The sequence below is a fragment of the Episyrphus balteatus genome, chromosome 2 (genome assembly GCF_945859705.1).
Source record: "Episyrphus balteatus chromosome 2, idEpiBalt1.1, whole genome shotgun sequence".
Lineage (NCBI taxonomy): Eukaryota > Metazoa > Arthropoda > Insecta > Diptera > Syrphidae > Episyrphus > Episyrphus balteatus.
This window is the reverse complement of record NC_079135.1, coordinates 19,310,925-19,326,195: the sequence shown is the minus strand read 5'-3', so window position 1 is coordinate 19,326,195 and position 15,271 is coordinate 19,310,925. Positions and strand designations below refer to the sequence as shown.

The window sequence follows — 15,271 nt, the reverse complement described above, 5'->3', positions numbered from 1 at the left end:
AAACTATTGTAATATTAATTTTGTGAAATAGTTTAAATAATATAACAAAAAACTTTAAAACCGAAGCTCGTTTTGAAGACTTTCCTATTTTGCATGTTTCCGCCTTATTACTGGCTCAATTTTTCAAAATCGATATATTTTATAGCAAATTTACTAACAAGTCACTTTGATCGATAAGCAAATACAATTCTCTCTTCAAATGAAATAGCTTATCAATTTCAATTACTAATCTAAAATCTCAAAAACCCACCTGTAAAAAACACAACAGTGTTAATTTAATAATTCATTTGAAAATTGATACGTTTTTACTTGCGATATAGGTACTATAGGGCAAGTTTAGGATTCGTAAAAAAAATCGAACTCGAGATAACAATTTTACATGACATTACGATGATGGAGAATGCCAAAAAAGTGGGTCCGGCAATTCTGTCTGTCTGTCTGTCTGTCTGTATATACCTCGAGCTACAGCCTAAACGAGTGAAGTGATTTTCTTCAAACTTGGTAGTTAGCAGTTTTTGGTGATTCCCTAGAGGGGAAATTGAAATTTTTTTTTATGACCAAAACTAACGGTACCTGCCATATAACGGAAATAGAAAAGTTAATTTTTTTCAAAAACGTCTGTAACGATTTTGATTAAAATTTTTATGTGTAGTATTAAACATAAGAGCCAACTTTTGAAATAAAAAAAATATTTTTTTTACCGTTATTAACGGTACCTGTCATAGAACGGCTTTTTTGGTTTCTGAATATCTCGTAAAAAATTAACCCGATTTCAACAAAAATTCTTATGCAAAAGCCTTAAGATAAAGGTAATATTAAAATTTTAGAAAATTTTCAAAAATGCATTTTTGGATTTTTAAAAAATATTTCAAATATTTTTTTTTGAAAAATCAATTTTTTTAAAAACGGGTAGGTGAAAAATTTTGAAATTTCGTTTTTATATGTAAATTAATTATTTCTTTAAAATGGCATACCAACTTTTTTTTTGAAAAATGTTAGAATTTTGTTTATATATAAAAAATTATTTTCTAAATAAACGGCTCTAACGATTTTGGAAATTTTTTTCTAAAAATATCTTTTTATGCAAGTAATAAAATGGCATACTTGGTTTTTTGTAAATCATAATTTAAAACGGTGTTTCTTGAATAAAAAGCTTTAACATTAGAGTTACTTTTAGCATAAGAGCAAGTACGTGCGACCCCAGTCGTGCATTTTATTTTTTTTTACGAAAGAATTAATATTCATCCATTTATCGTGAAGAAAAAAATCACACAAAATTGTGCTCGAATTAATATAAATATATCAATTCAATTAAAATTGTTGCAAATATTTAGTCCAAGGTTTGCAAAATTATGGATGCATTATTCAAATGGATTCACCTTTCCTAATCAGCAACGAGTTAAATATGAAAAAAAAAAAAAAACTCTTCTTTAATGGCATATCACACAAAATTCCATCGAAAAAAAAAAGAACATAAAATGCATCATAAAAACCAAAACCTATGTAAAAATGCAATAAAATTGTAGATTTTTTTATGGGGTAACCCCCCAAATCTCTAATATAATTTCCTAGATTAATCGCAACTAGATATACCGAATAGGTATATACCTACGTACTCTCTCGGTATCGCAAAAAAAGAAAAAAGCACAAAACCTTACGATAAGTTCGACATTAATTTTTGAAGTGAACTGACGTTGTCTCGTGTCGTCGTCGGCGGCAGCTTGCAAGCTATTGTAGGCGCAAAAAAGTGTAGGTACCTAAAAAAGCAACAAAAAAAAAAGTTCACATAGCTCCAGAGTAGTACACTCCTTAGATCAAAAATTCTTTTATTGACTCAGTTTGCTCTTTTATCTGGTTATCTGTTGCTGCTTGTATTTGCTTTAAAATTCTGAAATAAAAAATTTCAAAAAAAAAAAAAAAAAATACCTAAAAACTTTGTGCCCCTATCAGCTATAGCTCCACCGGGAACGGGATAGCTATACAAAAAAAAATAAAAAAAAAAAAAAAAACTCATAACCAAACGGTATAGATAATAATAAATTAACGGATTTTTTTTTATATATTCATAGAAACCGGTGTTAGATGATTATTTTTTGATATTAAACAAATACGTATAAAACAAAACAACGAATCAGAACATACCGCACGAATGAATGAGAGAGCCGCCCCAGACTGAAGCTTATAAATATAAATATTGAATTTGACATGCCACTATCGCACAACACAAAAAAGCATCGACTCGCAATGACGGGTGGTATGCTAGCAATTAGTCTTTTTGTCCTTTGTTTATTCGCCTTCGGCACCACTGTTTATTCTAGTTCGTTACGTGGCGCAGCCGAGGAGAGTCTGCATAACGCCTCTGTTAAAAGTGGCAATTCCTCTTCCTCCTCCTCGGAGTCAACATTAGAGCTGTTGCATGTGGTAAGACATCTTCCATCTCCAATTTCTTCTTCTTCATCATAAAACACGCATTTTTCTTTTAATTTTTGTTGTTGTTATCAATTTATCAATTAAATAGAGTACAATAGTGCTAAATGGAGGTACTTAAAGTAGTGAAAAAAAAAAAAAATTGTAAAGAATTTTTTGTATTAATCGCGAGACCTAAAAAAAAAATTAAATAATAATTCACTATAATTCAGTTTTATAATTGGGAAGAATAAAGTGTTTTCGTTGTCAACCGAGTGATGCGATGTAACAAAAGAGTGCGCGAGTTTAGTAGCGGTTACTTGTGTTACATAGTGCGTAAGCATTTTAGTTTCATTGCGACATTGAAAGGCAGTCAGGCCGCATGGCACCTAGACAAACTGTCTTAAAAGACTTATCTTCCCAGCTGACGCCAAACCTTTTAAGTGCATGTGGTCGTGTGTGATCATGATCATTTTTAAAGAAGTTGAGTGTTAATAGAAAAAAAAAATCACATAAAGAACCTTACATAAACAAGGTGTCCAATTAAATTCAAATCATTACAAATTAAGTGAGAACTGGAATTGCTATTTTTATAAAAAAAAAAAAAAGAAAACAATGTAATTTAACACAAAACCACTGCCACCGCTGATATTGCTGTTTAACGTTGTCTGCCATTGCAAGTCACTATCGTCGCCGTCTGTACTTTAATATAAGCACGCTTTTAATTATCTTATAATTGAGTTTTATTATTGTTTTTTTTTTTTTTTTATTATTATTAAACCACAGTGGATTACAGTGGATTATTTTCGTTAACAAATCCATTAGATATACATAGCTAAATCTGAAATTCATAACTGTGTTGGAAAATTCAAATGCTTTTTCAATTCCAAATGTACCTATCAAATAAATTAAAATTTTATTAGTGAACTCCAAACATCTTCAAATTTTTTTTTTTTTTGTATCAAAATTCTTAGTACATACATTTTTTTTAGAACACATTATTTCCTTAATTTTAATGAAATTTCATAAAATTTCATTTAATTCAAAAACCAAATTTTTAAACAACATATATCATCTCTGTTATATCAATGACCCTTTTAATTAAGATACAAAACAACATTTAAAAAAAAAAAACTTAATTTTGAGAACCTTGTTCCCTGTATTTATATTTCCAAGCTTTGCGATGTTTTTTTTTTTTTAATTTAATACTTATTAGTTGATTTTATACACTTACTTTTCGATTTACCAGAATCGAAATAGTTTTAAATGGGATAATTATAAGGAGGCAGTCGTTAATCAGGGTTCAACAAAATTATAAGTTAATCTGACCCAAAGCAATCAATCAAGAATCAAATACGATTTAAAAGATTGTTTAAAACTGCTAATATGTTTATCAAGTAAAATTTCTACACGTGCGTGCACTTTCAATCTTACATCAATAATTATAATCTTAAGTAAAATAAATGAACCGATATTGTTGCAGTTCACATAAAACATGTCTTTTTAATTTTCAAAATTAAAAACGAATATAATACATTCCAAAGGAATTTTCATGTCACATATTGCATATGTACAGTTAACCTTTATTTTTTTTTTTTTGTAGAAAAAGAGATATTTTAAGTTAATTCAGAATGCAACAGATAAAAAGACATTTCAAATTCAATACATTTCATGGTTGATTTCGGTCGTCTGTATTCTAAAGCATAAGTAGTTTGAACATAAATTAGAAATTATTTTTTTATAAGTAGGTATATTGCGTTCTTTACAGATGTTCGAAAATTTATATAGAATTTAAATTCACCATTTTCCGGTGATAACAAATTCAATAGTCTTACATCCATAATTATTTTTATATGATCAGAATATTAGGGTTTTTTTTAATGATCCCAATATTAAGAAAAATGCAAATATCTTATTTGAAATATGAAATATTTCATGTATTCATGTATTTTATATACACTGGAAAAAAATAGTTAGGTTTTTATGAACTTAGGTAAAAAAGGTGAATTTTGCATCTAAAATGTGCCTTAAGAACATTAAGCTTTTAAAATTTTGGGAATTTTATTAAAAAAAATAACTAACTTAGCTTAAAATCAATCATTTTTAAGTTCCATCCAGAAATCAGAGTTGTTAAATGAGTTATTTCTTAATTTTCATAACCATTTCCAAAAATAAAAACAAAACAAAAAAAAAAACTAAAAAAATTGGCTAGCTGGCTTAACTGATTGTTTAACAAGATGTCCCCCTCTCATCCTCACAGATGAAATCCATTAATTCCTGAGGTAATTCGATGTCGAAAATATTATGAGGACTTTTCTCGTTTTTACTTCGTTCTCCAGTTTATCATGGTTTTTATGTTTTTGGTTGTCATTTTTTTTTTTTTCTTTAAATAGTTCTAATTTTACAAAATTACAATTTTTTCTTCTTCTTACTAAAAATTGTTTAAAACACTTTAAAAAAAAATTAATATTAACCCTCTGTAGGCACACCTCTTTTTTGTGACGTGATAGGCACACGAGTGCGAATTTGGTTTATACTTTTTCATGTCGCTAGAACTTTTTTCGGTCACAATATTTTATAGAGAATCAAGTATGAAATTGATGTAGAATATTCCGAGGAATTCGAATATTGTATTTACAATTCCGAAAAAAAAATATTTTCACCCTTATAAAGAGACTTTATTGTGACCATTTTTTGAAAAATCGAAATTATTTTATTTTTGTCCTGCCAAATTAGCACCCGTGTGCCGACAGAGGGTTAAATCCTTACAACAACAACAAAAAAAACACATATGCGAACTCCGAAAAAGTTATTGTTTTGAATAAAATTTAATTTTTATAGTTTTTTGAGTATAAATAACTTCAGGTCAGTAATAGTATTTTATCGACTTTTATTCAAAAAATTTTTTTAAATTTAAATTATTCTTTTTTTTTTAATTTTGGTTGTTTAAAAAATTATTTTTCTTCTTATTTTGTTTTTTTTTTTTTTTAATTTAAAAATGAAAGTTTCTATTTTTATAAAATTATAGATTCTAAAAAATAATAATTATTATTTTTTGCAAAAAGACGAATCGATGATAATCGTTTTACAGTTTTTTGAATATTTAAAGCTATTTTAAGTGAATTCTGATTCAATATTTCCTAAATAGTTTATATAAATAAAAGTTTTCATATCCTTAGAAGTCGTGTTAGTTTATCTAGGTTATTTAAGTCTATTTTCTTCACTCGGAGTTGAACATAACTTGAGAATTTTTAATGTAAAAATTTTTTATGTATATAATTTTTGGAAAATTTTCATTTTCCAAAATTAGTGCGTTTAAGCGTCGAAAAATTTTGCTATAGCTGAACCAATATGAATTTTATTAATGACCCAAAAGTCAAAACTTACGTACATTGAATACAATTTTGGAAAATGCGTAAAGTGTTTTGTTACATATATTGAAATAATTTACTCTAACATTATGGTTATTTGTAGAAATTAATCATTAATATAAAAACAGTTTTTTTCTCAAAATTAAAAGTCTTTTGATATTTTTGCTTAAAAACGCGTAGGTACTAAGAAATAAAATCGAATTTGTTTACTGTTATAAATAAAACAATTTTTATTTTTTAATGTATAATATTTACCTTTGAAGATTTTATTTTCTATTTTTATTTTTTTATTTATTTATTTATTTATTTACTTATATCTTTTTACAAGTAAATTAATTAAAAGGTTAATATAATGAACTGAGCGACTGAGTTCTATGTACCAGGACTACCAGGTCGGTCATTTGAAGTTATTTTCTTCAACCATTTTACTTTAAGTTTTTACCATATTGCCCCTTATAATGAAAATTAAATTGCAGATCAGAGAAGTTGACTTCTACTTTTTGTCGAATTTTGAGTAAAAATACCCTTATGTGAGTAATGTTGTTTTAAAAATATAACCTATTAAGGTACTTGAACTTGTCTAGCTTTAGCAAGATTGATCTAGATTAATTCATTCTTCGCACATTCTGTGCCAAATTGATGTTACAAAAATAAAAACGTAAACAATTGTTGTGACGATAATTAAGAGTTTTTCCTCCTTAAAAAAAAATATTTGTACATTCATAACAAGTCCGTTCTGTTGATAATGGGAAATGTTTTTATTCTTAAAACTCAAATTCCAAAGGTTAAAAATTATTTATAATACTGATGATAGGAAGGAAGACAAAAATAAAAAAAAAAGTATAAAAATAATTTTTTTAATAAAAACAAATAAATGAAAATAGAATATTAATATTAAATGTTAAACAAATAAAAAAAAATATATTTTTGAAATTTTATAAATATAAAACATTTTTGCTACAAAGCATTTTAATTGAAAATATACAAAACTAAAAAAATTAAAACTGAAATTTCGATAATCAAAATATGACGCAACAATTTTAATCCTTTGGCAACCCTCTATCTGATTTTTAGATTTTGAAAAACTGCTAACTCTAGAATATCGCCATTGTTATTTTTGAATCTTTTACAAACAAAAATTTTAGTGAATATCAAAAAATCATAAAACAATCTCAAATCTTCGTTCGTAAAATTTGTTTGTGGACCTTTTTTCAATGCTTAAAAATGCCCTTGACAAAAATTTAGAACATAAAAAAAACTCATTTTTTATAATAAAAACTCATTTAATTGACGTACTTAACAAAGATAGATGAATAGGTATTTTTTTTTTTTTTTATTTTTCAAAAACCTCTTTATCTTTATGTGATTAAGTAATTTGCAGTAAAAACTGATAGTCTATCTGCCAAGCGATTAATATTTAAAATTCAATTGTTTACAAAGTATGTATTCTTTTATAGACGAGTTAAAACTTAAAAAATAATGATTCATAGGTATTTTTGATGCGCACACGCCAATAGTAAACTGTTTAAAGATCTTCCGATAGCGAAAAAACTGGCACGACGACGACGACATCGTCACAGGGTCGCATCAAATTGTTCCGAGTCATAACTGATAAGACAATTTATATAGTCACAGCGCAATTTTTATATCACCTTCCGTCATTCTTTCCTTATAAAAAAAAAGAAGAAGAAAAAATAAAATTATGTGAAAATTTCTCTTCCGGAAAATAATGAAATCAATTGTTTAATAAATTGCTTTTTCTTGTTTAAACGGAAATTTTAAACTTTGAAAGAAGCCTAATTAAAACTACGAATAATGAAAAATTTTTATATACTAAGATAGTTAATTTTTTTTAGCGATTTATACAATTTATAAAAGAAATATTTGTAAAATTTAACTCATCAAAGCAAAAATTTCAAAACACCATCTTGCATTACATTTCTTTTGTCCAATACAGAAATGGGTTGTTCTAAAAAAAAAAACACATGTTTAGGTACGTATTATTGAACTTGAGTACGGCAGTTCAAAAATTAGTTTTTGCATAAGACACATGGTTTGAGGGTTTGTTTTTTAACCTAATTACTCAGAAGTACGGGTTTATGAAAGTGGTTGTTTGTATAATTTTATGAACTTTTCATTTGTTCCATTATAAATTCTAAACTACTAATCACAATTTGACAAATGAGATATCATTGGAAGCGTCTTTATTGTTCACTGGTTATAGGTTATGTGCTGTTTCATAAACACGAATATGGACTCTTATTTAAAGACATAAACTGACAAACTAAATAAAATGTGTATTTCGTTTCTCGCCATTTTGTTTATACTTATGTGTAGGAGATATTATTATGAAACAAAAATTTATACAAAAATTAATAATATTAAACAAAACATGGCTCTAAAAATATTTTTATTATTTTTTCTTAAAACAGTTATTATATAAAAAAAATAAAATATTATACTTTATTTAAAACTTAAATATTTTTTTTGTGTTTACAAGGTTTTTCAGTTTTTTTTGTAACTTAAATTGTCTAATCAATTTTCTTCAAGGTCCGAAATTGAAAGCTTATCTTCACTCAATAAAACAACCTTCAATAAATAGAACAAGTGTGGGAGGAAGATAGTAATAAATCAGGGTCAATGTTTCGTATCAACACCTTGACGCTTCACCAGCTGTTAAGAATTGTAAAGAATACATTCACGCAACCTTGTTATATTGTTTAACATTAAAAGTCTTAAATGGCTATAACAACTATTTTTACAACTTTAGTTTGATAATCAGAATTGGAAATGTCTTTTTTATTGTTTAGAATTTTGCGAACAAAAATTACATGAGTAAGAATTTTGTGTTAAAATTGATAAAAATCTACACCGGCAATGTATTACTAAGCGAAATTAAAAGTCCATGGAACATATATTACGGAAATTACTCTGATTTTGTTCCGACTATATTTTTTATATTACCTATTATCAATGATGATTTTTTTGCAATACCATTTTGATTAGACGTAATAACTAATCTCTAATAATTTAATATGTATGACTGGCAATTTTTATAATTTGATATTTTTAGCAATAAATTAAAATTATATTTCTTTTTATTGCAAACATTCAAATGTTTTGATAATTATTTTTTGACAAACGAACGCTCTTGAACTAATTTGTATCAAGTTAATAATTTACTTTTGAAGCGCATTTAAAAAATAATAAAGTAATTAAAAAAAAAAAAAAAAAACAATTCCAAATCAAAACCAACTAAACAAGCGGAATAAGATAAGGGATTTGAATTAGACTAGACATGTCCTGCAATCGTGAAAGAGACATATACAGTGCTGTGACTTAATAGAAATTCGTTAAATTTGTAATAAATTCTATACAATTGTTTTACTATAGATACTATTAAAATAGTAATTTTCATTAGATGCGACAAAAAACTAGAACGATTACTTTGAATCGAAACAAAAACTAAAATTTTAGGGAAAAAATCGTCCTTTTTTAGCCCAATCCATTCAAAATGTTTCTTACTAAATCAAGTTGTTTTAGATAAAATTCATTTTTTAAATTATTATTTGACTAAATCTTTCACCTAAGTCAATTTGGTCAACAAACAGTCACCATATAGCATTTTTTGCTGGACAACATATTTTTCATGCAATTTGTATTAGTACCAGGGTTGTAAAAATATCAATAAAAAAAAAATGCATTTAAAATTAACAAAAAAATAAAAATTACAACTTAATAAAATAAGCATTAAAAAAAATATTTATTACAACTGAAAAATATTTGCATTGGAAAAAAAAGTTATTGCAACTAAAAATATTTTGCATTACAAAAACAAATGTAATGGAAAATATTTTTATTTGCAATATTTTTTTTTTTTTCAATGCAAATATTTTTAACTTGTAATAAAATAAAATGCACGACTGGGTCGCACGAACTTGCTCTTAGAGTAAAAACAAGTATGCAGTTTTGATTGATATGTTAAGATGCATTTTTAGAAAAAAATTTTTAAAATCGTTAGAGCCATTTTTTAAAAAAATAATTTTTTATAAATAATTTTTTGGAAAAAAAGTTTTGAAATAAAATTGGTATGCCATTTTGTAGATATCACTAATCAGCATCTAAAAACAAAATTTCAAAAAAATTCAAAAATTTGATTTTTCAAAAAAAAAATTTCAAAATGTTTTTAAAAATCCAAAAATTATTTTTTTTGAAAATTTTAATTTTGGTTTATATTTAAATTATATAAATGCTTCTTCACAAAAAGTTTCGTTGAAATCGAATAAGCAGTTTCAGAGATAATCGGATTGGAAAAAAACGGTTCTATGGCAGGTACCGTTAATAATGATTTTCAAAAAAAAAAATTTATATTAAAAGATAAACCTTAGCTTAAAACTAACATTTGAATTTTTTGAACAAAATCGTTATAGCCGTTTTCGATATATTTTAATTTTACTAAAATTGGTATATGACAAGTACCGTTATTTTTGGTCCAAAAAAATTAATTCCAAAAACCCCTCATACCAAGTTTGACATCAATCGGTCTATCCGTTTAGGCTGTAGCTTCGTTTACAGACAGACAGACAGACGGACTCCCGGGACCCACTTTTTTGGCATTCTCTACCATCGTAATGTCATGGAAAAATGTTATATCACCTTTTTTTTGTACGAATGCATAACTTGATGTATAGTAGGTACCTATATCGCAATATTTTTCAGTTATACCTAATAAATATTTTTTGTAATGGAATTTTTTTTTTTTCATTTGCAATAAATATTTTATTAAAACTCTTTAATGGTAAATACACAAGAAGTTGTCCTTGGTGTAACAAGTACTCCTTCAATTTTTGAAGGTATAAGGATCCAAGATTTGAGATTTGAATCAGAAGTCCGAAATAGTTAATGTGGCGCCCCTGTTGTCTGAGGCTGTTAGTTTTAAGTGACGTCTGTACTGTTTTCACTTTTCAGATGACCATTTAGTGGAACAAAATTTATCAAATGGCCAAAATCGAAAAAGTTTTTTTTTTCTCAAAAACGGCCCAAACGGTTTTTACTAAAAAAAAAACATGTATTTATCTACTAATAAAAAATAAAATACTACTTTTGAAAGAAAATAAATATTTTTTGGACCTTAAATTAAAATTTAAGAAAAATTTTACAAAAAAAAACTAGTTTTGGATGTAAAAAAAATATTTCAATTTTTTAAAATTATGTTTTCAAAACGAATTGATAAATTTACTTGAAATTTTGTTAAAACATGTAATACAAAATAATTTCTTTAAAACGGCATAGGGTAAGCGGGGGTACATTTGACACCTAGGCACATTTAACTTTGCGTTTTTCGGTATGATCGTGCCCTTAATTAACAATAGTTTGGATGAAGAAAGAAGCTTAGTTTGATTTAAAGAAATTTTGCGAAATTTCGCAGTCTTTCATTAACTTTTCGCGGAGTACCACGTGTTTTCTGTATTTCTGATCTAATTTTTGACCACCGGTATGTAAGCAATTTCTGAACCTAATAAAACAGTTTTTTTTAATGGTGAATCAATATTTTGATAGCACTAAGCTTAAAATTAAGTAAATTAAAACCAGCTTTGTAAAAAAATAGTATTAGTTATTGAAAAAAAAGAAAAACAGTTCTGTGGCTTCTTCGGAGCACCTTTGATTTTGCAATGTGGGCACAGTTTTACGTTGATTTTGGGGAATTATATATTAAATAAATTATTTAAAAATAAATCGACAGCGATTAATTTTGATTAAGATTTAAATGGGAAGATTAAATAGGTAATTGAAATAATTTATGGTTTTTTGTTTTTTCTTCTTCTTTTTAGAAAATAAATTTTTTAATTTTTTTTCGTTATATTGTTTAGTAGATTGTTTAAAACCAAAAATTTTTTTTTTTTCTAAATAAACAATAGACAAGCAAGATTCTCTGATAGTTTTAAAATTATAATGCACACGATGTGGGGTTTAATCCACCATTGTCAAATGTACCCTTTTTAAAGTCAAATGTGCCCCGGTCCCGGGGCACTTTTGACAAGATGACTTTTTTTAGAAAACATTATTTTTTTAAATGTTCTAATATGGTAAAACAAAAAAATTTACTGTTAGTATAATCTTGAATAGTCAATAAATCAAATACAAAACAAAACATTGGAAAAAATTAACAGTTTTCGAAAATACAGACCTTTAAAAACTAAGTGTCAAATGTACCCCCTTCTCCCCTAGCAAATTTTACTAAGAAACATTCGAAAATTTGTACAAAAAATATTTTTTCAAAAAATATTTATTTGAGTTTTCTTTTTAAGCCGGTTCACAGCACTGTTATTTAAAACAAAGAATTTCGCAGTTTTCTTATAAATGGTGAAATTTTCTATCTATTTCATTAAAGCAAGTAATAAATTCAAACATGACGTGTGCAGAAAAATGTGATTTTTTTTTACTTAGTCACGTGTTCAAAAATTGATGAACGATTCATACAAATAAAAATGAACAAAGTTCAAATATATTTTGCAAACCAAATTATTTCTTGCTACGACATTTTTTTGTTTTTCATATCTAGGTCATAAACCTATACTTATAAATATTAATTATTTTAATTAACTGTCTAATCTTTTTTTTTTTATATAAAATATTGTTTTGAAAGAAAAAAATCAAATAGACAATATAAAATTGTGATTTGAAAATGATTTATAATAAATATATTTTTCAAGGTTAATATTATTGATAAATCGAATTGCATTTTTGACCACACCCCCAATTTTATTGAATGGTTGCTGTGTAAATACGCACGTGTATATGATAACCTTTGTTTATATTTTTAATAACAAAAATATTGTGTGTAAACATTGGGGTATAGCATTATTAACAAGCCACTATCAAGAAGATCAGTTCATTTTATTTACAATTTTCATGCTGTTTTACCCCACTGTAATGTGTTCACGACATAAATCTAATCAAAACTAAAGATAACAATTATTTTGCTCTTGATCTTCATAATAAACATCTTTTGTTTTATAATACTATCAAGTATATATGTATTTTTAGATTCGGCGAGACTCTTTCCTAACCTATTTTATAAGTTTTCTACATGTGCAAACTGATAAGACCTCTTAGTTAATTTGATAATTAGCTTTTTTATTTAAATTTTTTTTATTAATGAGGTTATAATTATTATTTAATTACAGATTTTTAGACACGGTCCAAGAACACCAGCAGATACATATCCAAATGATCCTCATGTAGATGAAAAATTCTTCCCCTTCGGTTGGGGTCAACTTACTAATGTGAGTCTTAAAAACACCTAAAATTAAAAGTTGAAAATCTAATATTTAAATTTTTTTTTTTATTTTGTAGAATGGAAAACGAGAGCTCTTCAACGTTGGCTCGTGGCTGAAAAAACGATACAACAATTATTTGGGACCTTTCTATGTTCCCGACGTAAGAACTTTTCAAAAAAGTCTTCGAAATTTTTTATAAAATTTTGAAAAATTTGTGTTTTTTTAGTATGTTCATGCCCAAACAACAGGGGTCACAAGAACTATGATGTCAATGCAATTAGTTTTGGCCAGCTTGTTTCCACCAAAGAACACACCAATGGAATGGAATTCCAAGTACAATTGGCAGCCTATTCCTTATACGTCGCAACCTTTAGAAGAAGATAATGTAAGTACTTCAAGGGTCTTAAAATGTTCAGGTCTTTATTCTAATGTCTTATTACTTTATTTTTAATCATAGCTTCTATTGGTTCGTACCCCATGCCCACGTTACTATGAAGCCCTTAAGGAGGTATTCCAACTTCCTGAAGTCAAGGCCCAAATCGAACCCTATGAGAATCTTTTCAAAGAGCTCACAGAACTAACGGGCATGAATGTAACTACTCCTGAAGATGTGCAATCGATTTACACAACTCTCTTGGCAGAGGTAGAGAACCTTACTTTTTGAGCTTGTATCATAAAATATTAACAATTTCTTGATTTTTTAGTCAGAATTTGGTCTCACCCTTCCTGACTGGACAAAGAAATATTACCCAGAAGAAATGCAATATCTTGCAGAGCAAAGTTATATCTATTCCGTTTACACACCAGAAATGCAAAAAATTAAAGCAGGTCCATTTTTGAAAAAGATGTTCCGTGAAATGAAACAAAAACAAGCTTCAGAACTTAGTCCAAAAGATCGCAAGCTATTCATTTACACAGGACACGATACGTCCTTGGTGAATATTTTATCAGCTCTTGGTGTGTGGGAAAGGCAATTGCCAAGATATTCCATTATGGCACTTTTTGAGTTGCATAAAAATAAAAAGACTGGTGAATATCATGTTGAGGTGAGAATGGATTTAAAATTTTATTATTTTATAAAATATATTAATAATTTTATTTTTTTTTTAGATATTCATGAGAAATAATCCAAAAGCAGATGCTAAACCATTAACAATACCTGGCTGTGATAGAAAATGTCCATTGGACAAATTAATTGAATTAACTAAGAACGTAGTTCCTACGGAAGAATCTCTTAGTTTGTGTAGTGCGAAGGATTCGTCGTTTACCGAACCACCACCAAGTGGTCCATAGATAAATTGATTAGATATTATATTTTTTCTATGTTTTTTTTTTTTTGTGAAGTTTGTTATAATTTATTATTTTTGTGTATCATTTTTTTTTCTTTTTTTGTTTAATTTTTTGTGTAATTAAGAGAGAAAAAGATTTTGCTTTGTAGTATATTTCAACTAACAATTATTGCTGTATTAGAAGATTTTTGTTTTTTATTTTTAATAAAAGCAACGTTGTTGTCAATAGTCGATTTAAATTGTATTTAAAGTGAATTTTTTTTTGTGTGGTTATTTTGGTGATTAACTTCATTTATTTTTTATGCTGAACACGAATATAAAGTTATTCAACCATTTTCTTTCATCGTCAGCATAAGAAATTACCAAAAAAATAAGTAAAAATTTATGTTTTTCCTGGTTATTTACAAAGCTGTCATAAGAAATGAGAAAAAATTAGCAACAGTTTTCATCTTGTCTATATTTTCGTACGACTTATGAATAAATCAATAAATTTCTTTTTTTTTTTCAGAGATTTTTGCACTTTAAAAGTTATTCATTTATTTATTTTTTTTTAAATTTCCTTTGTTATTTGTGGTGAGAGTTTAGTGTATATTTCACTTTGAAGATCGATATTATATTGACAAGGACAATATTATGAAAATCTTGTGAATAATTCAACTAAGCTCCAATTTATTCAATCTCCATTAAAATATTTTGAATTACTGACGTTTGAAAAAAAAATCATCAAAATCGGAGCTATTCGACCAGGTTTCCTTATAATTGTTGCTTTAGTTACTCCACTAAATAGAAAACATAAATACATTAGGGTGTTCTTTATTTAAGAATCAAGCGGAAAATTTATATCAATATAATAAAAAAAAAATCCCCTAATTTTTGCAGATTTTTATTTGACACTAGATGGCGCCCCAAGAGGGTTAAAGATTTT

The 15,271-nt window shown here is 26.6% G+C and overlaps 1 protein-coding gene across 2 annotated transcripts; it reads left to right on the top strand.

The window, feature by feature from the left end:
- The first annotated feature begins 2,057 nt into the window (after window positions 1-2,057).
- Window positions 2,058-14,590, top strand: LOC129910396 (venom acid phosphatase Acph-1-like). Of its 2 annotated transcripts, none has more exons than XM_055987771.1 (7): window positions 2,058-2,421; window positions 12,965-13,063; window positions 13,134-13,217; window positions 13,284-13,442; window positions 13,515-13,700; window positions 13,762-14,103; window positions 14,168-14,590. In XM_055987771.1, exons 1-7 carry the CDS (start codon window positions 2,206-2,208, stop codon window positions 14,348-14,350), a joined length of 1,269 nt encoding a protein of 422 aa, XP_055843746.1. In that variant the 5' UTR covers window positions 2,058-2,205; the 3' UTR covers window positions 14,351-14,590. The 2 variants fall into 2 exon arrangements, with proteins under 2 accessions (XP_055843746.1, XP_055843747.1); XM_055987772.1 differs by lacking the exon at window positions 2,058-2,421 and adding an exon at window positions 2,670-2,738.
- The last annotated feature ends 681 nt before the right edge of the window (window positions 14,591-15,271 follow it).